At 48.9% G+C, this 26,969-nt stretch overlaps 2 protein-coding genes across 4 annotated transcripts; both read right to left on the bottom strand.

The window, feature by feature from the left end:
* Positions 1-2,434: 2,434 nt before the first annotated feature.
* Positions 2,435-11,169, bottom strand: LOC309524810 (uncharacterized protein). 2 transcript variants are annotated; one of them, XM_082209880.1, is made up of 4 exons: positions 10,959-11,169; positions 7,254-8,180; positions 5,550-5,676; positions 2,435-3,982 (listed from the first exon to the last, which is right to left on the bottom strand). In XM_082209880.1, the coding sequence occupies exons 2-4, from the start codon at positions 8,040-8,042 to the stop codon at positions 3,132-3,134; spliced, it is 1,767 nt and encodes a 588-aa protein (XP_082066006.1). In that variant the 5' UTR covers positions 8,043-8,180; positions 10,959-11,169; the 3' UTR covers positions 2,435-3,131. The 2 variants fall into 2 exon arrangements, with proteins under 2 accessions (XP_082066006.1, XP_082066005.1); XM_082209879.1 differs by having other exon boundaries at positions 2,435-3,985; positions 10,959-11,166.
* Positions 11,170-18,250: 7,081 nt separating this feature from the next.
* LOC309524814 (uncharacterized protein) lies at positions 18,251-25,654 on the bottom strand. 2 transcript variants are annotated; one of them, XM_082209895.1, is made up of 4 exons: positions 25,451-25,654; positions 22,362-23,327; positions 20,926-21,052; positions 18,251-19,525 (listed from the first exon to the last, which is right to left on the bottom strand). In XM_082209895.1, exons 2-4 carry the CDS (start codon positions 23,142-23,144, stop codon positions 18,681-18,683), a joined length of 1,755 nt encoding a protein of 584 aa, XP_082066021.1. In that variant the 5' UTR covers positions 23,145-23,327; positions 25,451-25,654; the 3' UTR covers positions 18,251-18,680. The 2 variants fall into 2 exon arrangements, with proteins under 2 accessions (XP_082066021.1, XP_082066022.1); XM_082209896.1 differs by having other exon boundaries at positions 25,455-25,654.
* Positions 25,655-26,969: the final 1,315 nt, after the last annotated feature.

The following is a 26,969-nucleotide window of genomic DNA, read 5'->3' as shown; positions in this document are numbered from 1 at the left end:
TACTAGAAACTTCGGCCTGTACCCCTAACCTCTACTAAGCTACTACTAGGGTTTCGTTCCCCTTGCTAAATGACATGTGTCAAAGGGGCAGTGGAATTGTGAACATTATGCCACTCTGGCTGCCGTTTGCTTGAGGACTATCCGTTCTGTGATTCTCTTCGTCTAGCGGTTTTTTCGTCTTGCGAAGCAAGCCCATTGACGGATTAGCGGATTAGTGCTATTAGCGCTATTAGCGGCTTATCTGCTGATCGGATCAGCTGATAAGCGGCTTAGCAGCTTAGAAAAAGGGGGGGAGGGGAAAAAACCCGCAGGAACTCGCAAGACATTGTCATCTTGCGAAGCAAGCCCATAGGAGATTCGTTTTGCAAAGCACCTCCAAAACGGAAAACTCTTTCGTCTAGCGAGTTTTCCGTCTTGCGGGGCACCACTGTAGTCTCTTTGACAGGGCTGCACAAGCTGCGCCCTTCCAGGTTTTTGCTGGAATAGGACTCCCATCACCCCTCCAGCTCTGTGTACTTTTCCACCACCTCGCAAGAAAAGAGGGCCTTTCCTGAGTGGAGAGTCATACGTGCTCAGCGGTCAGCAAAGCTTCCCACTTCTCCAGAAATCGGGCTGGAAGTTAAGCAGAGCAGAGGGCAGGAGGGAAAGGGCAGTGAGGAACCACTTAAGATGCTGTAGCCGTGAGGTCTGCATTAAGTCACACGGCCTGGCCACACCTCGTCTTAATTTGGACTGTGAATCGCTTGCTCATCCTTTAATGATCCACGCGACTGTCACCTCCAGGCTTGATTATTGTAACTCGCTCTACGCAGGGCTGTCCTTGAAGCTGACCCAGAAACTTCAGCAGGTGCAGAATGCCATGGCGAGGCTCCTTACGGGGTCCTTGCCGCGGGATCACATTCATCCAGTGCTTTACCAACTGCACTGGCTCCCGGTGGAGTACAGGGTCAGGTTTAAGGTGCTGGTTTTGACCTTTAAAGCCTTATGTGGCCTAGCACCCACGTACCAACGGGACCACCTCTCCTGGTATGCCCCATGGAGGACCTTAAGGTCCACAAATGACAACATTCTGGAGGTCCCGAGCCTCAAGGAGGTTAGATTGGTTTCAACTAGGGCCAGGGTCTTTTCAGCACTGGCTCCGACGTGGTGGAACGCTCTGTCACAAGAGACTAGGGCCCTACGGGACTTGACATCTTTCTGCAGGGCCGGCAAGACAGAGCTGTTCCACCTGGCCTTTGGTTTGGACTCGGTCTGACCCTTATGTTTCCGTCCCCTTATGGTCTTGATTTATCAGCTACTTTAAAATGAGGCTGCATTTTAAATTGCATTTTAACCTGTATTTTAAATTGACCCCCCCCCTTTTCCTTTCCCCCAACCTCTCTTTTTCCCCTATTATGTTTTTACTGTGATTTTATTGGTGTTAGCTGCCCTGAGCCGGCTCTGGCCGGGGAGGGCAGGGTATAAATAAAATGTATTATTATTATTATTATTATTAATCCCACCTCGTCCATGTGGTGTTCTCATCCAAAGGCTGCTGTCCCACAATTTCTCCTCCCTAATCCCAGAGATTCCCTGTGCATTTGCTGCGGCTCTCCTATTCGGATTTTCAAAGCATGTGACTTTGCGGCTACACAGTGACGGAGCAGGCAATTCCCTCCCTCCCTCTCCCTCCCGCTTTGCTTAACGTCCAACCTGATGGATGAGTTCTGTGGACCTTGAGAATGGCTTGCGCTTTCCTGACGTCTTGGTCAGCCCTGATAAAGCTATTTATTGCCTGGTTGTGGACATGAGACTTCCCACTCAGCCATTTTGGCATGTGGTTCATATTAAAAGGCAGAAAGATGCATTTTTTTAAAGAGTCTGGGCGTAATCAGGGTGGGTTGTAAGGCAACTACAGCCACATTCACACCTCTGCCGGATTCAAGTTACAAAAAAAGAGATTCTGACTAAACACCAGGAAGAACTTGTTGACAGTAACATCTGCTTGACAGCGAAACAGTCCCCCGGGAGGTTGTGGCCTCTCTTCCTTGGAGGTTTCTGAGCAGAGTTTGAATGGCCATCTATCATGGATGCTTTAGCTGAGATTCCTGCATTGCAGGGGGTTGAACTAGACGACCCACAGGACCAACTCTATGGTTCTATAAACAGTCATGGTTTCCCCCAAAGAATCATGGGAACTGTGGTTTGCTAAGGGTGCTGAGAGGCCTCTATTCCCATCGCAGAGTTACGACTCCCTGAGTGGTTTGATATTAAGCAGAGGGCCTTCTCGGTAGTGGCGCCCGCCAGTGGCGTAGCGTGGGGGGTGCAGGGGGGGCCGGCCGCACCGACTGCAACATCTGGGGGTTAGGGTTAGGGGGCGCAAATCCACGGGTTAGGGGGCGCAAATTACTTGCCTTGCCCCGGGTGCTGACAACCCACGCTACGCCACTGGCGCCCGCCCTGTGAAACGCCCACCCATCAGATGTCAAGGAAATAAACAACTCTCAGACGTTTAGAAGACATCTGAAGGCAGCCCTGTTTAGAGACTTTTTTATGTTAGATGTTTTACCATGTTTTCAATGTTCTGTTGGGAGCCACCCAGAGTAGCTGGGGAAACCCAGCCAGATGGGCGGGGTATAAATATTATTATTATTATTATTATTATTATTATTATTCCCTCTTCACAGGGAGCTCTGGAAATTGAGGCTCTGTGAAAGGAAGAGAGGTCTCGCCTAACAACTCTGAGCACCTTTAACAGAACACAGCTCCCAGAATCCTTTGGGGGAAGCCATGACTGTTTAAAGTGGTACCACAGCACGTTAAATGTACAGTGGTACCTTGGGTTACAGACGCTTCAGGTTACAGACTCTGCTAACCCAGAAATAGTACCTCGGGTTAAGAACTTTGCTTCAGGATGAGAACAGAAATTGTGTTCCGGCGGTGCGGCGGCAGCAGGAGGCCCCATTAGCTAAAGTGGTGCCTCAGGTTAAGAACAGTTTCAGCTTAAGAACAGACCTCCAGAATGTATTAAGTACTTAACCTGAGGTACCACTGTACGTGTGAGTGGGGTACATGTGTGCATCAAAATGTCATTTTCCTAGACAGTATGGAACTGTGAAACTCCAGTTTGTGTGTTGTTCCCCCGCCCTTTTCTAACACTTCCCCTCTTGGTGGGTGCTCTGATGTCGCACGAGAAGCGAGCGGTCGCTGAAGATCTTCCCGCAGTCCGAGCACCTGTAGGGCTTCTCCCCGGTGTGGATCCTCATGTGGACCCTGAGGTTCGAGTTGCCGCCGAAGCTCTTCCCGCAGTCCGTGCACGTGTAGGGCTTCTCTCGCGTGTGGGTCCTCTCGTGCACCAGGAGGCCCGAGCTCTGGCTGAAGCTCTTGCCGCAGTCCCTGCACTTGTAGGGCTTCTCTCCTGTGTGGATCCGTTGGTGCCGGATGAGCACTGGCCTCTCCCGGAAGCTCTTCCCGCAGTCCGTGCACTTGTAGGGCCTCTCGCCGGTGTGGGTCCTCCGGTGGACTATCAGGTTGGAGTTGTCGCAGAAGCTCTTGCCGCAGTCCGAGCACTGGTACGGCTTCTCGCCCGTGTGGATCCTCTCGTGGGTGATCAGGTACGCCCTCGTGCTGAAGCCCTTCCCGCAGACGGAGCACTTGTAGGGCTTCTCGCCCGTGTGGGTCCTCTCGTGGGCCTGCAGGTTGCACTTCAGCTGGAAGTCCTTCCCGCAGTGGGCGCAGGACTTCTGCCTCTCGTGAGCCGGCTTCTGCGACTCGCTTGGTGCAGGGACGGTGAGCTGGGCTGCATTCCCATCAAATTCCACGTACCTGCCCTGGGAATTTATAAACTTGTCCCTTTCTTTCTCGGGGTACGCTTCCTCCTGGCTGGCAGACGCTTCGCCCCGATTGGGCCAGCCAGAGGCATTCTGCCCGCCCCTTCCTGACAGCACCCAGTGCGGTTCCCGTTTCCTGGCATTTTCTTGTATGTTCTGCTCCTGCCCACCTCCTGCTGGAATAAGGACAAACTGTTTCAGAAGGACTGGAGCAAATTTATATTTTATATGAAAAAAAATTGTAAACATTTGAAAATGTTTGTAGGTTTGAATTGAAATGCTTTGTAATGTGAAAATAAGGAACTGATTTACATATAAGGAGGTAATTTAAAGTAAAAAAGTGGTTATAGAAATGCGAAAATTTATTAATAGATGTTTGGAAGTCAGGGGGGGCCACCAGGTGGCGCATTGGAAGATGGCCAACAATAACATCTCTCCGACCCACACGAGGTAATTAAGAGGCTGCTATGGGAAGTATGCAGCCTTCCGCCCCCCCCCCAAGGAGATGGGGGGGACTGCCTTGCCAGCGGTGTCCATAACGCACCCCCAGATTCGAAAGAAGGGGGTGCCGGTCACTTGGCACAAGCCCTCGGTGAAGTCGGCTCTTCCTGATGCTGTCTCCAACCAGCGCCTGGGTTCGCTTTAGCTCGAAAATATAATTGGAAACATATAATTGGAAAGAAGCTAAAGCACATACATCAGGCGAAGTTCAGGAGATAAGAATGCTGATTAATGGATCTCTTTGACCGGAGCGACGGGCGGGACAAATTTATCAAGTGATGAATCACCATTAAGAGACTGGTATGTTTGGAGCTAAACGGAAGGGGGGTGGAGGAAAAAACTTTTATTTTCTTTGCCTTATGTGAGTATTAATAACCCTCCACCCCGGAAAGAAGATTGTTGCATTATATTAATCACAAGCAGGAATTTAAGAACTGTGTGGAGTGAATCATTGATCAAAGAGAGGATTGGTAAACATCGGAGTACGGAGGAATTTTTTTTGACACAGTTTTAAATGGCGTCTCGCTAAGACAGGCTTGTCTAAGAAAGACGGGAGGCGTAGGACCAGGATCATCGGAATGTGAATGATGATTGGAATGTGATCTAAACCTGGCAGAGCCCTCTGTGATATACTTGGCAAGCCTGGGAAAATTAAAGGACAGACCGAGGATAAATTCTTTACGGAAGTGTGGAATGGCGTCTGTCCCTATGTGATATGATTTTTGGAGAGTGTACCCCCAATAAAATTTAAAAATCTAGCTGTATAATTTGGAACTAATGTGATTTGGAAATAATGTAATTTGATTGGCCTGTTAATAAAAATTATTTAAAAAAAAAAAGATGTTTGGAAGTCAGAAAGTGGGCGGGAAGGGAGTCGGTGCTCTGTCTGAGCAATGCTTTATGTTATAGATTCATGTAATGAAATGTAACTAGATATGGAAAACTCAATAATTTTTATTTTTTTAAAAAAAGGAATAAGGAGAGAATCTCAGTGTTATTTGCTGTTTGCCTGTTAGCTACGAAGCCATGTTCAAAGGCTTGCTATTAATGTGCAGAGCCCTGAGGAGCTTGGCACCAGGTTACCTGAAGGACAATGTTCTCTGTTTAGACTTTGTTCAGTGTGAGGGCCACATTCCCTTCTGCAGAACCTCCTGAGGGCCATATGCCAGTGCTGGGCAGGACCAAAGGAAAACATGGGAGAAGCAATGTGGTTAAAACTCTGCCACCAGGAATCCTTACCCAGCAAGGCTGCTTCTCTGTCGCCTTCCTGTTTGATCTCTCTGAAGAGAGGCCTTGGCCAGCCGCCCAAGGGAGACGCCTCCACTTCAGGGATCTTGGCAGACCCCTCCTTGGACACCCCCGGCACCTGAAACAGAGGGAGAGATTGTTCTTACTTATCCAGCCCCAGCCCGGTGGGCATGGCGCTTCGCTCCTGCCCCAAAGGGCTTACACTATTTTTTTAAAAAAATATATATAGGTGGGTGGGAGAGGAAGGGGAAAATGTGTGATTATTTCGGTTACTGTAGGGCATACTCAGACCATTCACAGGCTAGAAGCACACATCCACACCCTGGGTTTCAGATACTTGGGACCTTCTGCTTGCTAAGTGTGGACAATGAATTAAGTTTCTTCCCCATCTAGCTTAGTGTTGTCTGGTCTGACTGGCAGCAGCTATCAAGGTCACATGCAGAGGATTATTCCCATCCCTTGTGGTCAGGCCCTTTTTCGAACTGAAGATGCCAGAGAATGATCCTGTGAATATTTCTGTATCCGAAGTAAGAGCTCTGCCACTGTCCGTCCGTTAAGGCCAACGTTCACCCAACTTAAAACACTAGGAGACCATGTTGAATAGTCATGGCTTCCCCCAAAGAATTATGGGAGTCTGTTATGGGCACTGAGAGTTGTTGGGAAGCCCCCCCCCCCCCGAGGCCGTCAATTCCCAGAGCTCCCTGTGAAGAGGGATTGACTGTTAAAGCACTCTGAGAACCGCAGCTCTGAGGAAAACGGGGGTTTCCGAACGACGCTCAGCATCCTTAAATCACAGCTCCCAGAATCCTTTGGGAGAAGCCGTGACTGTTATAGTGCCTTAATGTAGGCTGTGAATGCGGCCTGTCTCTGCCCTCTCCGCAACTCCGAAAGCCTCACAGGTAGCAGGGAGAAGCAGAATATTCCTCCAGATATTCCTCTATGCCACAGGAGCGGCGAGGATCCTAACTGCTAAAAACTGGGAAAAAGAATCATAGAATCATAGAGTTGGAAGAGACCACAAGGGCCATCGAGTCCAACCCCCTGCCAAGCAGGAAACACCATCAGAGCACTCCTGAAATTGTGCCAACGAAAAAGGAATGGCAAGACAAACTGTTAGAGAGTTTCAAAAAGCATGGGGAAAATGCAGAGAATACTTCACAAAACAGTGCCCTAAAATAAATACCTGGACTTGTTTCGATTAATGTCTGCAGGAGACTTTGTGGATACTTAAGTTATTAGAAAAATCTTAAAATAAAAAAATTCCTTCCAGTAGCACCTTAAAGACCAACTAAGTTAGTTCTTGGTCTGTTTCAGTGTATCTGAAGAAGTGTGCATGCACACGAAAGCTCATACCAAGAAATAACTTAGTTGGTCTTTAAGGTGCTACTGGAAGGATTTTTTTTATTTTGACTATGGCAGACCAACACGGCTACCTATCTGTAACTAGAAAAATCTTAATAATTATTCATAAAGGAAACAGCTTATAAGAAGTAAATAAGGAGGCCAGATACAGGATCAAGGAAGTCTTTTATCTGGTTGTTTGTATTGTTGTATGTTATGTTTATTGTGTGTTATGTTCACGTTTAATGAGGGTGGATTTCTGTATTGGGGGTGGGGCGGGGGGGTTATGTTATGTTGTAAATAAAACTTCCAATAAAAAAAAGAGGAAGGTAGCAGGGAGAAGCAGACACTCACCTGCTTCTCGGGCCGCTGCCTTAGCAGGAAGTCTTCCGCCAAGGCCACTGCCCGCGAGCAGCTCTCTGGCCCGCCTTTCCTCACCCAGCTCTGCATCTCCGAGGGCAGGACAGCCAGGAACTGCTCCAGGATCACCAGCTCCAGGATCTGCTCCTTGCTGCGCCTCTCCGGCTTCAGCCACCAGCGGCAAAGATCCCAGAGGCGGCTGCAAGTCTCTCGAGGCCCCTCGGCCTCCTGGTAGCCGAACTGCCGGAAGCGCTGGCGCTCGGCGTCCGTGCCAGTGGCCACGCCGTTCTCCTCCTCCCCCAGGACCTCTTCCTTGACTTTCCCGGACTCTCCTGTCTCTTTGGCCAAGAGGCTGTTAGCCGGCTGCTGGGCTTCTCTGCAGGGCCCTGGAAGGAGAGGGGTTGCCATGTCTCTCCTCAGATGCGGCCTGGCACCATCCATTCCCACCGAAGGAGGCAGGACGGGGTGGGCCTCATCCCGCAACGCCAATGTCCGATGGTGCTGGTTTCTCCCGTCAGAGTGGGAAGACTCCATCGCTCTGAGGAACTCCTGCAACTGGGTCTCCCATGGCTGCTGCGGCCCCTTCTGTGGCTCCTGCTTGACGTGGCCCGACATGTTTCTCTCCCAGAATTCCCTGGTATTCCTGGCCTGCATGACGTGCGGGCCGTTCCCCACTCCTGGGTCAAGGGCTGCTAGGTCCGGTTGCTCCAATTTCACTCCCTGTTGAGGCCCAGCCTCGGGCTGGAGACCTAGCACCAATCCGTCCCTCGGCTTGGCTGCCATTTTATTTCTTCCCGGCAAATGTCCGCCCGAGCCCAAGTTACCAGTTCTTTCCGCAAGCCCAGGCTGTGAAGCTTTTGACCTCACGAAGCTGCTGGGTGTGCAGACATGCAAGCAGTTTGGAAGGGAAGTTTAAGCTTCCTGAGGAGGGAAAAAAAGGAGATATATATTAATTTCATAAGAATACAAGACAAGCACTGCTAGATCAAACCAAGGCTAAACATATGCACTTAATACCATTCCACAATCATGGCTTCCTGCAAAGAATCCTGGGAACTGTAGCTTGCTAAGAGTTTCCTAGGGGCACGGGTGACGCTGTGGTCTAAACCACCGAGCCTAGGGCTTGCCGATCAGAAGGTTGGCGGTTCGAATCCCCGCGATGGGGTGAGCTCCTGTTGCTCGGTCCCTGCTCCTGCCAACCTAGCAGTTCGAAAGCACGTCAAAGTGCAAGTAGATAAATAGGTACCGCTCCAGCGGGAAAGTAAACGGCGTTTCCGTGCGCTGCTCTGGTTCCGCCAGAAGCAGCTTAGTCATGCTGGCCACATGACCCGGAAGCTGTATGCCGGCTCCCTCGGCCAGTAAAGCGAGATGAGCGCCGCAACCCCAGAGTCGGTCCCGACTGGACCTAATGGTCAGGGGTCCCTTTACCTTTAACAACTGTCCATGTCTCTTAAAATGGAACAAGAGTGTTTTCAAAAGGCGTGAATGTCATTCTCTGTTGCCCCAGGGGATCAGACTAGATATAGGGCTAGATATAGGGCTGCCACATGTACTAGGATCCATTGCTCCAGAGAAGTGGACACGGAGCAATGGATCCAAACTACAAGAAAGAAGAATCCACCTAAAGATTAGGAAGAACTTTCTGACAGTAAGAGCTGTTCGACAGTGGAATTTGCTGCCAATGAGTGTGTTGGAGTCTCCTTCTTTGGAAGTCTTTAAGCAGAGGCTTGACAACCATATGTCAGGAGTGCTCTGATGGTGTTTCCTGCTTGGCAGGGGGTTGGACTCAATGGCCCTTGTGGTCTCTTCCAACTCTATGATTCTATGATTCTATGAAATGCAGAATTGAAAATTTGCCCTTGATCTTAGGCAAGTCAATTGCAAAATCGTGGTTTTTTGGAGGTTTGGTAAGAAAAAAGCTCAACGAATTTGGGGTTTTCCTAAAAAAAAATCATTAACTTTTGGGGTTTCATGGTTTTTACTTTTTGAAATATGGCAACCCTAGACTAGAACCTGTAGGAGGAAACCGCAGGGAAGATGCAGATTTTGGATAAATATCACAAGAAACTAATGGCCTCTCCTTCGCTGGAGATGTTTAAGCAGAGGCCGCACAGGGACGCATTGAACAAAAGCATTGAATAGATTACATCCCTGCTCATTTTTAGCCGTATAATTCTATGAACCTGGGACTTTCTACATGCAAAGCGGGGAATCTACCCCTGAGCTATGACATATTCTTCATTTAGCAGAGATTTATTTCACCCTCCTGCCCATGTTTCTCCTTCCATGTCTGTGTTCATACATATTCAATACAATCAACACCCACAGCTCTTTTAGGGAATAAGACTAAGGCATGTTGGGCCAGGACCTGGGGGAGCAGGGTTCAAATCCCCCTCGGAACATGAAGTTCACAGGGTGATCTTGGGTAAGGTTACCAGACGTCCCCGTTTCCCAGGGACAGTCCCTGGATTTACAAATCAGTCCCGATTCAAAATCGATTGAAGTTGAAAAATGTCCCTGGATTCATTGAAAAAAATCTGGCAAACTTAATCTTGGGCCAGTCAGCAATTCTCAGCCTAGCCTTCCCCCAAGGGCTGTTCTGAGGATAAATTGGGGAGGACTATGTTTTCCACCTTGAGTTCCATATAACACCGGTCTTGAAAGACCTACACTGGCTCCCAGTGTGTTTTCGAGCACAATTCAAAGTGTTGGTGCTGACCTTTAAAGCCCTAAACGGCCTCAGCCCAGTAGACCTGAAGGAGCGTCTCCACTCCCATTGTTCAGCCCGGACACTGAGGTCCAGCGCCGAGGGCCTTCTGGCTGTTCCCTCGCTGCGAGAAGCCAAGTCACAGAGAACCAGGCAGAGGGCCTTTTCGGTAGTGGCACCCGCCCTGTGGAACGCCCTCCCACCAGATGTATAAGAGAAAAATAGAATTTCTAGAAGACATCTGAAGGCAGCCCTGTTTAGGGAAGCTTTTAATGTTTAATAGGTTATTGTATTTTAGTGTTTTGTTGGAAGCCACCCAGAGTTAATTATTATTATTATTATTCCTCATAGGTAAGGTGGGATATAAAATATAATTAGTAAATAAATGGCCCATCTAGACTGGCATTCTCTTCTCACAGTGGCCAAACCGGACACCCCAATAGGAAACCCCAAGCAGGACATGAGTGTAACAGCACTGACTCCTCCCACTTGTGATTCCCAGAAATTGATACCAGAGGCGTATTCTGCCTTTGCCAGTGCAAGGAAAACACAGACAGCCACTGAATGCTTTATCAAGCCAAGAAGCCTAAAATCACAGAATTGCAGAGTTGGAAGGGTCCACAGGAGTCATCTAGTCCGGCCCCCAGCAATGCAGGGATCTTTTGCCAACGTGGGTGTCAAACCCACAACCCTGAGATTAAGAATTTCATGCTCTACCGACTGAGCTATTTCCCTAGGTCCTTGATTCAGAGCGATCCAACCGAGGAAGGGCGTGTGTGCGTGCAAAAAGGCACCATCACAAGCTAACCCCAGTGCAGGAATCCAGCAGGTGCAGCTGCCCCCAAACACAGAAATGTCATGATGGAGGAAGGCTTCACCTGTTCAACTTCTGCCTGCCACCCAGTTACGAAAGGCACAGAAGCCCAACCGGAGAATCTCTGTACTGAAATTCTCCATCTCTTCCTGCTGCAAGCCCACTTCCCCCCACTCACCTGATCTTTCCTAAAAAGAACACGGGAGGCGGGAGATCAGAACCGCTGCTGCTCCTCCTGCAGCGCCTGGGAAATTTAAACCCCTGCTTTCCCACAGTAGGCGGGGCAGGAAGTGAGTTGCGCTCTCTTCGCATCCCTCTGCTCCCAAAGCCTCTTCGTATCTCTAGGAAATGCAAGTCTCCATGAACTTAACCCCTTTGGTGAACGGCCATAAAGCAAATTGCTCAGAAAGCGGAGGGCCATTTCTGTTGAGCATCCCTTGGGATCACAGCCCAGCATCCTGTTTCAAGTCACAGTGGCCTGTGGGAAATTTTCAAGGAGGACCAGAGCAAATGTGGTTTCGCACTGTGGTTTCCAGCAAATGGTATTCAGAGGCATAATTGCCTCTGTGTGGTGTAGTAGTTAAGAGCGGTGAACTCGTAATCTGGGGAACTGGGTTCGATTCCCTGCCCCTCCACCTGCAGCTGCTGGGTGACCTTGGGCTAGCCACACTTCTCTGAAGTCTCTCAGCCTCACTCAACTCACAGAGTGTTTGTTGTGGGGGAGGAAGGGAAAGGAGATTGTTAGCCGCTTTGAGACTCCTTAAGGGACAAACCTAGACAGTACAGTCATACCTCAGGATGCATACACTTCAGCTTAAATATTTTCGGGTTGTGCTCCGCGGCAACCCGGACATAATGGAGAGCGTTACTTCCGGGTTTCGTCGCTTGCGCATGCGCAGATTCTCAAAAGGACATCACGTGCATGCGCGGAAGAGGCGAAACGCGACCCACGTACGTGCAGATGCACATTTGTGTCTTACGTTCGCTTCAGGATGCGAACAGGGCTCTGGAACAGATCCTGTTCGCATCCAGAGGTTCCACTGTATCTTAAAAAGCAGAGACATCACCTTGCCGACAAAGGTCCATATTGTTAAAGCTCTGGTTTTCCCAGTAGTGATGTATGGAAGTGAGAGCTGGACCATAAGGAAGGCTGATCGCCAAAGAATTGATGCTTTTGAATTATGGTGCTGGAGGAGACTCTTGAGAGTCCCATGGACTGCAAGAAGATCCAACCTATCCATTCTTAAGGAGATCAGCCCTGAGTGCTCACTGGAAGGACAGATCCTGAAGCTGAGGCTCCAATACTTTGGCCCCCTCATGAGAAGAGAAGACTCCCTGGAAAAGACCCTGATGTTGGGAAAGATGGAGGGCACAAGGAGAAGGGGATGACAGAGGAAGAGATGGTTGGACAGTGTTCTCGCAGCTACCAACATGAGTTTGACCAAACTGTGGGAGGCAGTGGAGGACAGGTGTGCCTGGCGTGCTCTGGTCCATGGGGTCACGAAGAGTCGGACGCAACTAAATGACTAAACAACGTTTATTATTATTGACTATACTGTTTATTCTCCCCTGGCCCCAGGGCACTTCCGTTGGGTCTCACACCATCCTCAGAATGACCCTGTGAGGTAGACTAGAAGCAGAGTTGCCCATGCAGGAAAAAAGGCAGGTTCCTCTGGGGACAGCTTGATTTACGTCCGATCCCAGTGCTGGAGAATTATGGGAGGCCAGACAGGTGGTGTATCAAAGGTTTACAGCTCCCCAGTGCGGAAAACTGGGGCTAGGGAGTGTTTCTGGAGCTGTATTCAGAAATGTGGAGGGCCAGAGGCTCTGCTTCAGTCAGCCTCCGGCCCTCCAGATGTCAAACTACAACTCCCATCAGCCCCAGCAAGCACGGGCAATGGCCAGGGATGCGGGTAGCGCTGTGGGTTAAACCACAGAGCCTAGGACTGGCCGATCAGAAGGTTGGCGGTTCGAATCCTCACTACGGGGTGAGCTCCCGTTCCTCGGTCCCTGCTTCTGCCCACCTAGCAGTTTGAAAGCACGTCAAAGTGTGAGTAGATAAATAGGTACCACTCTGGCGGGAAGGTAAACGGTGTTTCCGTGCGCTGCTCTGGTTCGCCAGAAGTGGCTTAGTCATACTGGCCACATGACCCAGAAGCTGTACGCCAGCTCCCTTGGCCAGTAAAGCGAGATGAGCTCCGCAACCCCAGAGTCGGCCACAACTGGACCTAATGGTCAGGGGTCCCTTTACCTTTACCTAACATCTGGCGGGACAATGATTCTGCACAGCTTTGTACCTGCTGCATTAACTCACATCCCCGTCAGTTGTAGCTGCAGCAGAGCAGCCGAGTGTGTTTTGGGGGCTGGGGGGCTGGGCAGAAATTCATGGGGTGCATAGGCAGCAAATGTTTGGGGAAGTGGCACTGGTTGAATTTCTGCCTGCAAACATTCTGCTGCCACCACTCACCCAGTGAGGTGCACAGAACCCGATTTGGAATAGAACGAGGGCAGAGAACCATTTTCAGGTTTTCCCTTCTGGGGGCCACATGCAAGTTGTGGGAGGGGCCGGAGGCAGTGGGGGCTGGTGTCCACACATGCGCACACAACCCTCTCCACCCTCCATCCAGGCAATCACTGGATCTCAAGGACATATCAGCAAGGCCCAAACACTCAGGGAGAATTTGAAGCAATGTTGGTTGGAGGCATGGCCTGGGGAGAGGCTGAATTTGCCCACCACCCTCACCCCGTCACTGATCATCATATCTGTCAGGGATGCTTTAGTTGAGATTCCTGCATTGTAAATTGAAATACTTTATTGTCACTTGTACAACTTGTATACAGTGAGATTCCACGAGTACCCCCCACTCAGCAATCTTAGTCTTAATTCCCCTCCTTTACTGACACCCACCCACCAAACCTGAAAGTCAGTTGCCCTGTTGTTATCTTTTCATTCAGCAGCCTAACAGCCCAGGGATAGAAGCTGTTCTTTACCCTGTTGGTGCGACTAATCATGCCTCTATATCTTCTGCCTGAGGGCAGGAGATCAAGAAAGTGCCAGCCAGGGTGTGAGTCATCCCTGAGAATTTTCCTCACTCTCCTGAGGCAATGTTCTTCTGCTATTTCATCCAGTGTATTCAAGGGACAGCCCATAATATCTTGTGCTGTATTCACCACCCTCTGTAGGCACTTCCTGTCAGATGATGTCAAACCAGCGCACCACACCGTGATGCAGTATGAAAAGACACTTTCTATTGTGGACCGGTAGAAGGAGATCATCAAGTGTTGATTGACATTGTTCTTACGTAATATTCTGAGGAGATGGAGTCTCTGTGGGGTTTTCTTAACCACCTGGGTTGTATTTATTTTCCAAGTATGGTCTTCACTGAGATAAACTCCTAGGAATTTAAAGGAAGAGACTCTCTCCACACAGCCCTCCCTGATGTACAGCGGGGCTAGTTCTCTTCTCCTCCAAAAGTCCAACACCATCTCCTTTGTCTTGCTGATATTAAGGTGCAAGTTGTTCCCTAGGCACCATGTAGATATTTTTGCGACCTCCCCTCTATACGCTGATTTGTCTCCAGCTGTTATTAAACCCATTATGGTGGTGTCATCCGCGAACTTAATAATTGCAGATTATTAAATATTAATAATTGTGTAGGGGGTATTCTATGATTCTATGATATGTGAACGTATTTTCTGTTTTAGCAGAGCCAGCGTTAAGGTAGGCATCCTAGGCTGTGATCCGAACCCCACTTACCTGAGAGAAAGCCCCGCTGGATTCCATCAGGCTTCCTTCTGAGCAGATTTGTGAGGGCTGTGTTGTTGATCTTTCCCAATAGATGCCCTCTTTGCATCACAAGTGAAAAGAAGCAACGCCTTTTAAGCCATATGACTTTGGGAACCCGTGACAAACTGAGGAAGCTATCAAGCTGATTTTGATAGTCTGTGTTCTCTACACAGACTGCCAGGGGCTCTCCAAGGTTTCAGAAGGGAAGGTCTCTCCCAATGTTACCTAGAGATGCTGGGGTTTGAAGCAGGGACCTTTCTGCAGCATCAGCATCCCGGGAGCTCAAGGTGGTTGAACTAGGTTTCCCTTGGGGTCCCAAATCTATGATTCTACGGTTCCAATGCTGCGTGGTAGCTTAGGCTGAGAGACAGTGACTGGCCAGCGAGTGTCATGGCCGAGTGGGGATTTTAACCCTGATCTCCCAAGTCCTAGGTCAGCACTCTAACCGCTACACCATGCTGCCTATTTGCAGAGCAGATGCTCTACCACCTTCCTCATTGCCTGAAAGTCCAGCCAGTCAGATTCGCTGGATGATCCCCGTTTCTAATGTTATGAGAGAGAGACAGCTTTCCTAGGCTTCGTACAAGACACTACCTTTAAAGCACATTCAGGGCGCATTCTTCCCACCTCAAAGAATTCTGGGCACTGTAGTTTGTTAAGGGCTGCTGGGCATTGTAACTGTGAGGGGTAAACTACAAGGCTCAGAATTCTTCGAGGGAAAGGATGTGCTTTAAAGGTACAGCGTATATGCAACCCTGTTCGCCTTCACCACACGAGTCATGGTTTTATAACAAACAATGCTTTCGACCCTGAGGTGTATATTTTCAGGACTCAACTTCTTTTTGTAATTTCAAGTTGTTTTACACTCTTTCTAAAATTAATTATGTTTTTTAATTGCTCTAACCTGCCCTGGGATCTTAGGGTGAGGGGCAGGTAATAATTTATAATAATAACAGTACTACTACTACTAATAATAATACCCATGTAGCAGTTCGGAAGCACATCCAAGTGCAAGTAGATAAATAGGTACCACTCCAGCGGGAAGGTAAACGGCGTTTCTGTGCACTGCTCTGGTTCGCCAGAAGCAGCTTAGTCATGCTGGCCACATGACGCGGAAGCTGTATGCCGGCTCCCTCGGCCAGTAAAGCAAGATGAGCGCCACAACGCCAGAGTCGTCCGCGACTGGACTTAACTGTCAGGGGTCCCTTTACCTTTTTTATGTCACACGAAGAAGCACCAAAGCGGAGGAGAAAGAATCACAACAGAAACACTTGAGAAAGTGCGTTACTAATTTTACCAGCGTTTCCTAAACTGCACATAGAAGCACCAGCTCACGATGTTATGGATTGAGACCAGGGGGTTTGGGAAGGCACCTGCCAGTTCAGATCCAAATTTTTCTCTAGAAACGTTCCCTGCGGCCGTTCATGCTTCCACCGTTCAGCTGTGATTCTGCGGTCAAAACGTTCTGAAGCCTTTCTCTCCATTATCAAGACTTTTTAAAATGACTCTTGTCCGAGGCAAGTCCACATTTGGGCCTTGAATGGTTTAAGTGGTTTCTGTCACTGAAGTCACTGAAATCTGTTGGTGGTCGGCTGTGTAAATTGCTTCTCAAAATGTTTGTCCACTGAACAGAGGGTTTCCCTGCTCAAATTAGCCAGAATAGCTTAGTTTGACAAATAGACTATCGTTCCTCACATTCAGACAAAAAAAGAAATGCACAGCTGTCTAGCCTTATGTGGCCACAAAGATTTTGAGCATACAAGGCTAACCAAAACGAGGCAATAGGTTTTATAAGCAGTTATAAACAGGATAATAGGAAGATGCCTTCTCCTGAACCTGACTGTTGCTCCATCTAGTTCAGTAGTGTCTACACTGACGGGCAGCTGCTGTCCAGGGTTTCTGGCAGGGAGACTCTTCCCTGCTGTCCCTGAAAATGCTTTTGGGCAATTGAACCGGGAACTTCTGCATGAAAGGCGGATGAGATAAGGCCCTTCCATCGAGCAAGTGGATTCTCTCATGTCTGCAGGCTGGTGGGATTTTGTGGGGCTCAGGAGACAAGCTGTGGTGTCTGACAGTGACAAAGGAGAAGTGCATTTTTATAATGAAACGATAATTGTTCCTGGAGGAGTATCTCCACCTCCATCATTCAGCCCGGACACTGAAGTCCTCCTCTGCAGGTCTTCTGGCGGTTCCCTCACTGCGAGAAGTGAAGCGACAGGGAACCAGGCAGAGGGCCTTCTCGACAGTGGTGGCTGCCTTGTGGAATGCCCACCTATGGTCAAAGGCCTGGAAATGATGCCTGATGAGGAACGGCTAAGGGAGCTGGGCATGTTTAGCCTGGAGAAGAGGAGGTTAAGGGGTGATATGATAGCCATGTTCAAATATATAAAAGGATGTCACATAGAGGAGGGAGAAAGGTTGTTTTCTGCTGCTCCGAGAAGCGGACACGGAGCAATGGATCCAAATTACAAGAAAGAAGATTCCACCTAAACATTAGGAAGAACTTCCTGACAGTAAGAGCTGTTCGACAGTGGAATTTGCTGCCAAGGAGTGTGGTGGAGTCTCCTACTTTGGAGGTCTTTAAGCAGAGGCTTGACAACCATATGTCAGGAGTGCTCTGATGGTGTTTCTTGCTTGGCAGGGGGTTGGACTCGATGGCCCTTTGGTCTCTTCCAACTCTATGATTCTATGATTCTAAGGGTGTATCTGAGGGGGCAGGGCAGCTCCCCCCACCAAGTAAATAAAAAATAATAATTAAATGAATCAGAATATTTGAAATTGAAATGCTCGCTGAGGTCACTTGAATGATGTGGTGCATTCTAGCAACACAACTGGCAACCCAACTGAGCGATCGGCATGGCTTCCGTGATCTGACCAATCGCGTTGCAGGTAGCTCAGTTCTGGAAGCTTCTCATCATTTCCAGCATTTCTCCTGAGAGCGCACACCAGCAGGGCCAGCCTAGAAACAATTGGAAGTTTCTATACAGCAGAAAGCCCTCAGTCGATGATGCTAATTTTTTATTTAACTTCCTAGCTTACAAATGACTGAAGGCTTTGACAGATTTCCCCCGAGCACTTAGGGTCAAAAGAAAGTAATTTAAAAGAACAGTTGTTGAGACGTTTCATTCCGAATCTGCTAGACAGAGCCAGACAGAGGAGGATGACAGGCGCGTGTCTGCCCCCCCCATCAATCCTGGTTACACTCATGCATCCTGCCCTCAGATGCCAAGGAGATAATTATACGACTTTCCATAGAGATCTGAAGGCAGCCCTGCGTCGGAAAGCTTTTAATGTGCGACGACGGCCTGTGGTGTTTTAGCATACAGTGGTACCTCTGGTTAAGAACTTAATTCATTCTGGAGGTCCGTTCTTAACTTGAAACTGTTCTTTTTTTTAATAAGATATTTATTAAGATTTTCAAGAAATTACAGAATAAAAAGGAAAAAAGAAAAATACAAAAAGGAAAAATACAAAATAAAAATAGTTTAAAAAAATTTCAATCATCACATATTTTTCATTTGCTTATTTCCCGGACCTCCTCACACCTTCCTTCTATGTATTCCAGTTCAAATTATTATTTCAGCAAATCCCTCCCCTCTTCATTCATCTTAATCCTCAATTTTTAAATATTTTAACATTAGATTTTTACATATTTTTACATATTCCCTTATAACATTAGTTAAAGACCACTTAGCTTCAATCCAATATCATTGTAACATTCATTAATTTTACAGTATTTCTGTAAATAATCTTTAAACTTTTTCCAATCTTCTTCCACTGACTCATCTCCCTGGTCTCGGATTCTGCCAGTCATTTCTGCCAGTTCCATATAGGTGATGGACTTAACCTGAAACTGTTCTTAACCTGAGGTACCACTTTAGCTAATGGGGCCTCCCGCTGCCACTGCACGATTTCTGTTCTCATCCTGAAGCAAACTTCTTAACCCGAGGTACTATTTCTGGGTTAGCAGAGTCTGTAACCTGAAGTGTATGTAACCTGAAGCGTCTGTAACCCGAGGTACCACTGTGTTCTGTGGGAAGCTGCCCAGAGTGGCTGAGGCAACCTGGTCAGATGGTCAGGGTACAAAAATTAAATTATTATAATTATTCCTCCCTAGAGGATCCTGTCGCTCGTGTGGAGTCTCTGGTGTTTGGCGAAGTTCGACACATAGCGGAAGACCTTCCCGCAGTCCTGGCACTCGTAGGCGTTCTCTTCCGCGTGGACCCGTTGGTGCTTGGCGAGGCTTTGCTTGCTGCAGAACCGCCGGCGGCACTCAGCGCACTCGTACGGCTTCTCCCCGGTGTGGCTGCGGTGGTGGGAAACCAGGTGGGCCTTGCTGATGAAGGACTTGCCGCAGAGAACGCACCCGTAGGGCCTCTCGCCCGTGTGGATCCTCAGGTGCTTCACAAACTCCTCCTTCCAGCGGTAGGTCTTCTTGCAGGCCGGGCAGGCATAGGGCTTCTCGCCGGTATGGATCCTCTGGTGGTTGGTGAGCTTACCCCTTTCGCGGAAGCTCTTCCCGCACTCCAGGCAGACGTGGGGTTTCTGCCCCGTGTGGATCCTCTGGTGGCGGATCAGCTTGTCCCTGCGGCGGAAGCTCTTCCCGCACTCCAGGCAGACGTGGGGCTTCTCGCCCGTGTGGATCTTCTGGTGGCGGATTAAGGTCGATTTGTGCTGGAAGTTCCGGCCGCACTCGGGGCAAAGGTACTTGACCGCCACGCCGTGGAGCGCCGGCTCAGGAACAGGCCCGTCGGCTTCCGACCGGTGCGACGGCTCCTCCCATGTCACCGCGGGAAGCCACTCCTGCTGCCGCTTCGATCCGCAAGCTTCCTCAAAGCTCTCGCACCTCAGCGTGAGGCGGCCGGCGGATTTGCCCAGGAACATCCTGCGTGCTTCCGCTAACTCCGAACCTCTTTGCTGCCCGACCTCTTCCTCTTCCTGGGACGTTGTACGGCTGTCTGAAGGAAAAGACACGGTTGAGTCATCGACACCCACCCCCGGCCAAATCATTTTTAGTTTTATTTAATAAGATTTAGATGCCACTTAAGAATAGTTCAAAAACTGAAGCAGTTTCCCATCTAATGTCACTTCTTCCCGCCTTATACAGTGGTACCTCAGGTTAAGTACTTAATTCATTCTGGAGGTCCGTTCTTAACCTGAAACTGTTCTTAACCTGAAGCACCACTTTAGCTAATGGGGCTTCCCACTGCCACTGTGCTGTCGCCGCACGATTTCTGTTCTCCTCCTGAAGCAAAGTTCTTAACCTGAGGTACTATTTCTGGGTTAGTGGAATCTGTAACCTGAAGCGTCTGTAACCTGAAGCGTCTGTAACCCGACGTACCACTGTACATTCAAAGTAGTATGATGCCACATTAAACAGTACAGTTGTACCTTGGTTTTGGAACGCCTTGTGATTCAAACATTTTGGCTCCCGAACACGACAAACCCGGAAGTGAGTGTTCCAGTTTGCGAATGTTTTTTGGAAGCCAAACATCCAACACTGCTTCCAACTGAGTGCAGGAAGCTCCTGCAGCCAATCGGAAGTTGTGCCTTGGTTTTTGAACATTTTCGGAAGTTGAACAGGCTTCTGGAACGGATTCCATTCAAGAACCAAGGTACAACTGAATGGCCTCCCCCAAAGAATCCTGGGAAATGTAGGCGGTTAAGGGCGCTGAGAGCTGTTAGGAGGCGTCCTATTCCCCTCTCAGAGCTACAGTTCCCAGAGTTCCCGTGGAAAAGGGATTGATTGACTGTTAAACCATTGTTAAACTGTAGCTCTGTGAGGGGAATAAAGCCGTGTGTGTGTGTGTGTGTGTGTGTGTGTGTGTGGCTTAATAACTTTTGGCACCTTTAACAAACTACAGTTCCCGGGATTCCTTGGGGGAAGCCATGACAAGTGCTTTGAATGAGTGGTGTGGCCTTCCTTTCGCTTACAAGTTTAATAATAATAATAATAATAATAATAATAATAATAATAATAATAATAATAATTTATACCCTTCCCATCTGGTTGGGTTTCCCCCAGCTCCCAACAGAATATAAAAAACACGATAAAACATCAAACATTAAAAATTTCCCTAAACAGGGCTGCCTTCAGATGTCTTCTAAAAGTCAGATAGTTGTTTACTTCCTTGACATCTGGTGGGAGGGCGTTCCACAGGGCAGGAGCCACTACCGAGAAGGCCCTCTGCCTGGTTCCCTGTAACCTCACTTCTCACAGGGAGGGAACCGCCAGAAGGACCTCCTAGCTGGACCTCAGTGTCTGGGCTGAACGATGGGGGTGGAGACGCTCCTTCAGGTATATTATTAGCTCCTCCCCCTCCCTCCTCCCACTCCTGCTAGCTAAGTGACTCCATACCGATTGTTTCTGCATCTCTGTCGCCCTTCTGCTTGATCTTCTTGAAGAGTGGTCTCTGCCAAGCATCCGATGGAACTTGCTCTCCCTCGGGAGAATTCACCATCACCTCCACAAAGGGTCCCAGCTCCTGTTAGAAGAGCGGAAAGGTTTCTGTCAGAGCTGGGACAGGGAAAGGATCCACTAGAGGCGGCATGGAGAAATTTCACCTGATTTTTGTTAAGAAATGCGTCATTTCATAAAGGTAAATTGCAATGGAATGATTGTGATGGAGCAGTAAAAAAACCTAATGCTATTCTAGGCTGCACCAACAGAAGTCTAGTGTCCAGATCAAGGGAAGTAATAGGATGGCTCTATTCTGCCTTCCAATGACAAACCTAGACAGCATCTTAAAAAGTAGAGACATCTCCTTGCCAACAAAGGCCCATATAGTCAAAGCTATGCTTTTCCCAATAGTGATGTATGGAAGTGAGAGCTGGACCATAAAGAAAGCTGAGCGCCGAAGAATGGATGCTTTTGAATTATGGTGCTGGAGGAGACTCTTGAGAGTCCCATGGACTGCAAGAAGATCAAACCTATCCATTCTGAAGAAAATCAGCCCTGAGTGCTCACTGGAAGGACAGATCCTGAAGCTGAGGCTCCAATATTTTGGCCACCTCATGAGAAGAGAAGACTCCCTGGAAAAGACCCTGATGTTGGGAAAGATGGAGGGCACAAGGAGAAGGGGACGACAGAGGATGAGATGGTTGGACAGTGTTCTTGAAGCTACCAGCATGAGTTTGACCAAACTGTGGGAGGCAGTGGAAGACAGGAGGGCCTGGCGTGCTCTGGTCTAGGGGGTCATGAAGAGTCGGACACGACTAAACGACAACATTCTGCCTTTGTCAGAGCACACCTGGAACACTGTGTCCAGTTCTGGGCACCACAATGAACCAATCAATTCAAGTTAAAAGAAAGGAGATACCGACTAAACACCAGGAAGGACTTTATCATTGGAGGTTTTTAAGCAGAGCTTGGATGGCATTATACCTCTGTAAAGGGCAAAACCACAGCTCCCAGGAATCTTTGGGGGGAAGCCATGACTGTGAAAAGTGTGATGAATATGCTTTGAATGTACAGCATGAGACTTTTAACCTCCGGGTCATGGGTTCGATCCCCAGGTTGGGCAAAAGATTCCTGCATTGCAGGGGGTGGAAACAGACGACCCTTGTGGTCCTTCCAACTCTACCATTCTAGGATTCTACTGTGGCCAGAGTCCAACCGCTACACCACACTGCTCTACACACTATACCACACTTCCAGTTCACTCCCCCCCCTTTGTCCCACCCACTCAGGTTAAACTCTGGTTTATCAACAGATCCAGGCACTCGGCCCCCACCTAATCTAGCAAATTCCCACGTGAACCTCCCAAACTTCAGGCCGGCCACCGCCCCAGTCACCTCCTGCCCCAATTGTTCTGCCTCTTGTTGCCTTAGCAGGAAATCCTCAGCCAGGGTGATCACGTGGGCGCAGGTCTCAGGCTCCCGTTCCCTGACCCAGCTCTGCATCTCCGGGGGCAGGACGGCCAGGAACTGCTCCAAGATCACCAGCTCCAGGATCTGCTCCTTGGTGTGCCTCTCCGGCTTCAGCCACCGATGGCACAGGCTCCGGAGTTGGGCATAGGCGTTGTGCAGACCCTCGGCCTCTTGGTAGCAGAAGCGCCTGAACTGCTGGCGCTGGGCCTCTGCCCCGACCGCACCGCTCAGAAGAACAGTGGCCTTCCCTTTCCTGCTGCCCCTCCTCGCTCTGGCACCGTTTGGCGTGCCAGTCGCTTGCTGCCCTTCCATTTCGGAGGCGGGTGTCCTCTGTCGAGACCCCCACTCTCTGGCCAGCCATTTGCACGTTGTGAGCGCTCCCTCGAAGGAGGTGGGGAACACTTTGACCCCGTCCCAAGGCAGGGCCTCCTGACACGGCGGCAGGCTTCCCCACCCTGAGCGAGGGGACGGCCTCGCCTTCAAGAACACCTCGTTTTCTCGGGTTTCCCAATGCACTTCCTCCAGTTCTGGCTTGACATGGGTTGAGGCACTCCACCCATGAGGCTCGCCGACACACACCATCTGGATATCGTGAGCGTCGGCGTCAGCCGGGTCCTGAGCCTCTGTTTTTATCCCGCCGTGCTGTCCGAGCGCAACCCGGAACTGCAGGCTCAGGGATGGTGAGACGCTTCCTTCCTCAGCGGCCATTTCGTCTTGGCCTTCCCTCAGCTGTGGCTCTCAAACTCGCAGGGCTTAGCAGACATCCGAGGGAAACATTGTACCGGGGCAGATGGCTAAGCATTCAAACATGAGGATCGGAGTCTCTTTTTGCCAAAAGTGGTACCTAAAGAAAAGTTGGGGGCCTTTTCGACTGGCAACTGGGCCTTCTCCCTGAAAGAAGATAAGCGAGAGGAGAAAAAGCTGTTAAACTGCTGTTACTTTTGGAGCAGACTGCTTTCGGCTGAACGCTGCAGTTTATTCCATTTCCCTGTTAAGGTAAAGGTAAAGGTACCCCTGACCATTAGGTCTAGTCGCGGACAACTCTGGGGTTGCTTGCGGCGCTCATCTCGCTTCATTGGCCGAGGGAGCCGACGTACAGCTTCCGGGTCATGTGGCCAGCATGACTAAGCCGCTTCTGGCTAACCAGAGCAGCGCACGGAAACGCCGTTTACCTTCCCGCCGGAGTGGTACCTATTTACCTACTTGCACTTTGATGTGCTTTCGAACTGCTAGGTTGGCAGGAGCAGGGACTAAGCAATGGGAGCTCACCCTGTTGCGGGGACCTTCTGATCGGCAAGTTCTAGGCTCTGTGGTTTAACACAGCGCCCCCCGTGTGCCTATATTTCCCTGTTATTTTGCGCGTAATATTTGAGCTGCAATGCAATGGCATATAGCACAAGTTTAGCACTTGTTTCCGTGTCATTTGATTCCCAAAGAAATCTGTTTGCATCCCCCTCAACCTAGTGGTGTTTCTCACTGCAATTTTGCCACCTTTTTCATGGATTCAGGCCACTGCCACTCATGTTGCAACGTGGCATGCACTGCACCCTCTTCGCATTTCAAGGTTCTCAGCTCTTTGTTTTTTGCCTGATGAGAAAGCATGACAATATTTTGGCGTCCATTGTCGTGCCGGAAAGGGAATTCTTTGGCAATTTCCTTTTAAAAAAATGTTCCTAATGAAACTTTGTTAGTGCCCATTTGACCTAAAATAAACCTCTTCCTATGCATTTTGCCTAGTATGTACATTTTTGGCAAGCGACTTTCACAAACGGAAAATATTTTTCCTATATTCTATGTCTCACAAATATATGCAGTTTCATACACATCCTTTCGGCTGGGGAACGGCACTGCAAATTTCGGATAAGTGCACATTTTGAAGGATCCCGGTGTTTTGGTCACATATTATTTCCAGGAAGTGTAAATTAGGAGGGCTGGGGGTTATTGGTTTGCTTTGTTCTTGTTTTTATTATGCATTTGTGTTTTTATCTTGTATTTCAATGCTGTGAACCTCCCTGAGATCTATGGATGAAGGGTGGTATGCAAATGTAGCCAATAATAAAAATTAGTGAACCAAATTTCTACTCTTGCCCTAGATGTAGAGCTTTATATACATCAGTGCCATCCTGCACTGGCTGAGGCTGATGGGAGTTGTAGTCTGAAACATCTGGAGAACACAAAGAAATAATAGTGATAGTAATAAAATACTCTCCAGGTTTCTAGCTTTCCCCTTTTAAGGGAGAAGTATTCAAGACCCTTCCAGGGGAATATTTATTCATTTATTTAAGACATACTCTGCCCTTCCCCCAAAGGAGCCCAGGGTGGAAAATATGATTACAGCCAGGAAAATAAGTTTCGGCAAAGAGAGAAGGAAGAAGAAAGGGGGATCAAACTATGTAGGGGCCACCTGAAGCCTTATATCCTGGCTCAGATCAGAGGGATCACATCCAGGCTGAGAGCAGCAAGAAACGGGAGCCTTTAGGGTCATGGGCCCAATCCTGTGGAAAGCTCAATAGAGACCCAATGGATGCCTTCTCTTTAATCTTTAAACATCTGCTGCGAACTTTTCCATGCTGCCAGACTTATGCAGGCTACTAAAAATAGTTAGTGGGTGATCTTGGGTTTTCATTTTTACATGTTTCTTTAGTGTGTGCTTGTGTGTACTCGTCTGTTGTAAACGACTTTGATATTTTTTAGCGGCATACAAACATTTTTTTATTGATCAGTTTGGTTTTGTCCGCCTGCCCAATTTTTGACCATTTGGCTTTCTGCCTTATGACAGCACTGCACACCACCCTGTTATGCCAATGAAAGCAGCTCAAAAGGAACAGCGCAGCACCAATGTGCCAGTAAATACAATTTTCTCTTTCCGGGCACATTTGGGGAGAATGCCCCTCTCTCTTTGCACAGAGCAAAAAGGAATCCCTTTCCCCCCCCCCCAGCTGTTTCTTTTCCTCTCCAACCCCAGTGAAACCTCCTTCCCCCCACATAGATCACCCCATTCTCCTTCCTCCAACTCACCAGCTCCTTGCAGCTGCTGCCCTGCAAACCTTCTTGGCAATGTCCTGCCAAGGCTCTGGGTTTCCTCTGTGGCAAAACACAGGAAAGGATTCCTCGCCAGGGCATTGAAGGGAAGAGGAAAGGAGATCTTCCCTTGCAGCCGCCTGCCTTCCCTGGCCTCTCTAGGAAGCAGAGAACTGCCTGGATGACGCTTTATTTTTTTTAACCCTTCTTGCAGACATATCTCTCTCTCTCTCTCTCTGGGATAAGCCACCATCACTCTCACAAAGCCAGGTACTCCTTAAAAAGCAAAGCCCTGGCCTTGAAGCAGCAGCGTGACAGGCAGACATTTAACAGGTGCAGCGTAGCATTTCCATGCCAGGGGAGAGCTTTGCCTACTGAATTTCTGCCTGCCACTTGACAGACGCAAGATCCCTTAGGGGAGAGGATGGTGGAAACCCCCATAATTCAGGAAGAGCTGTGTTTGATGCGCACTGCTAGATATTTATAATTTTATATTATAATTTTGTTTATAATTTTGCTTATACCCCACCCATCTGGCTGGGTTGGCCCAGTAACTCTGGGCGGTTTCCAACACATGTAAAAACATAACAACAACACATTGCATTCCCCCCCACCTTCTTCTCTAAGGAGCTCAGAGGGGCGTACAGCAGGGGTAGGCAAACTAAGGCCTGGGGGCTGGATGCGGCCCAATCGCCTTCTCAATCCGGCCCGCGGACGGTCCGGGAATCAGCATGTTTTTACATGAGTATCATAGAATCCTAGAGTTGGAAGAGACCACAAGGGCCATCGAGTCCAACCCCCTGCCAAGCAGGAAACACCATCAGAGCACTCCTGACATGTGGTTGTCAAGCCTCTGCTTAAAGACCTCCAAAATAGGAGACTCCACCACACTCCTTGGCAGCAAATTCCACTGTCGAACAGCTCTTACTGTCAGGAAGTTCTTCCTAATGTTTAGGTGGAATCTTCTTTCTTGTAGTTTGGATCCATTGCTCCGTGTCCGCTTCTCTGGAGCAGCAGAAAACAACCTTTCTCCCTCCTCTATGTGACATCCTTTTATATATTTGAACATGGCTATCATATCACCCCTTGACCTCCTCTTCTCCAGGCTAAACATGCCCAGCTCCCTTAGCCGTTCCTCATAAGGCATCGTTTCCAGGCCTTTGACCATTTTGGTTGCCCTCCTCTGGCCACGTTCCAGTTTGTCAGTGTCCTTCTTGAACTGTGGTGCCCAGAACTGGACACAGTACTCCAGGTGAGGTCTGACCAGAGCAGGATACAGTGGCACTATTACTTCCCTTGATCTAGATGCTATACTCCTATTGATGCAGCCCAGAATTGCATTGGCTTTTTTAGCTGCCGCGTCACACTGTTGGCTCATGTCAAGTTTGTGGTCAACCAAGACTCCTAGATCCTTTTCACATGTACTGCTCTCAAGCCAGGTGTCCCCCATCTTGTATTTGTGCCTCTCATTTTTTTTGCCCAAGTGCAATACTTTACATTTCTCCCTGTTAA

Source organism: Podarcis vaucheri (genome assembly GCF_965113315.1).
Source record: "Podarcis vaucheri genome assembly, chromosome: 2".
Taxonomy (NCBI): domain Eukaryota; kingdom Metazoa; phylum Chordata; class Lepidosauria; order Squamata; family Lacertidae; genus Podarcis; species Podarcis vaucheri.
Note: the sequence above shows the minus strand (reverse complement) of the source record. Positions and strands in the feature narration are given on the sequence as shown.

Excerpts from the sequence above, each read along its gene's own strand:
- LOC309524814 (XM_082209895.1), bottom strand. The coding sequence starts at position 23,144 with ATGGCCGCTGAGGAAGGAAGCGTCTCACCATCCCTGAGCCTGCAGTTC. Across the intron at positions 21,053-22,361 it reads CAGAACAATTGGGGCAGGAG|GAGCTGGGACCCTTTGTGGA; the intron begins GTGACTGGGGCG and ends CTCTTCTAACAG. Across the intron at positions 19,526-20,925 it reads CAGAGATGCAGAAACAATCG|ACAGCCGTACAACGTCCCAG; the intron begins GTATGGAGTCAC and ends CTTTTCCTTCAG.
- LOC309524810 (XM_082209879.1), bottom strand. The coding sequence starts at position 8,042 with ATGGCAGCCAAGCCGAGGGACGGATTGGTGCTAGGTCTCCAGCCCGAG. Across the intron at positions 5,677-7,253 it reads GGCAGCGGCCCGAGAAGCAG|GTGCCGGGGGTGTCCAAGGA; the intron begins GTGAGTGTCTGC and ends CCTCTGTTTCAG. Across the intron at positions 3,986-5,549 it reads CAGAGAAGCAGCCTTGCTGG|CAGGAGGTGGGCAGGAGCAG; the intron begins GTAAGGATTCCT and ends TCCTTATTCCAG.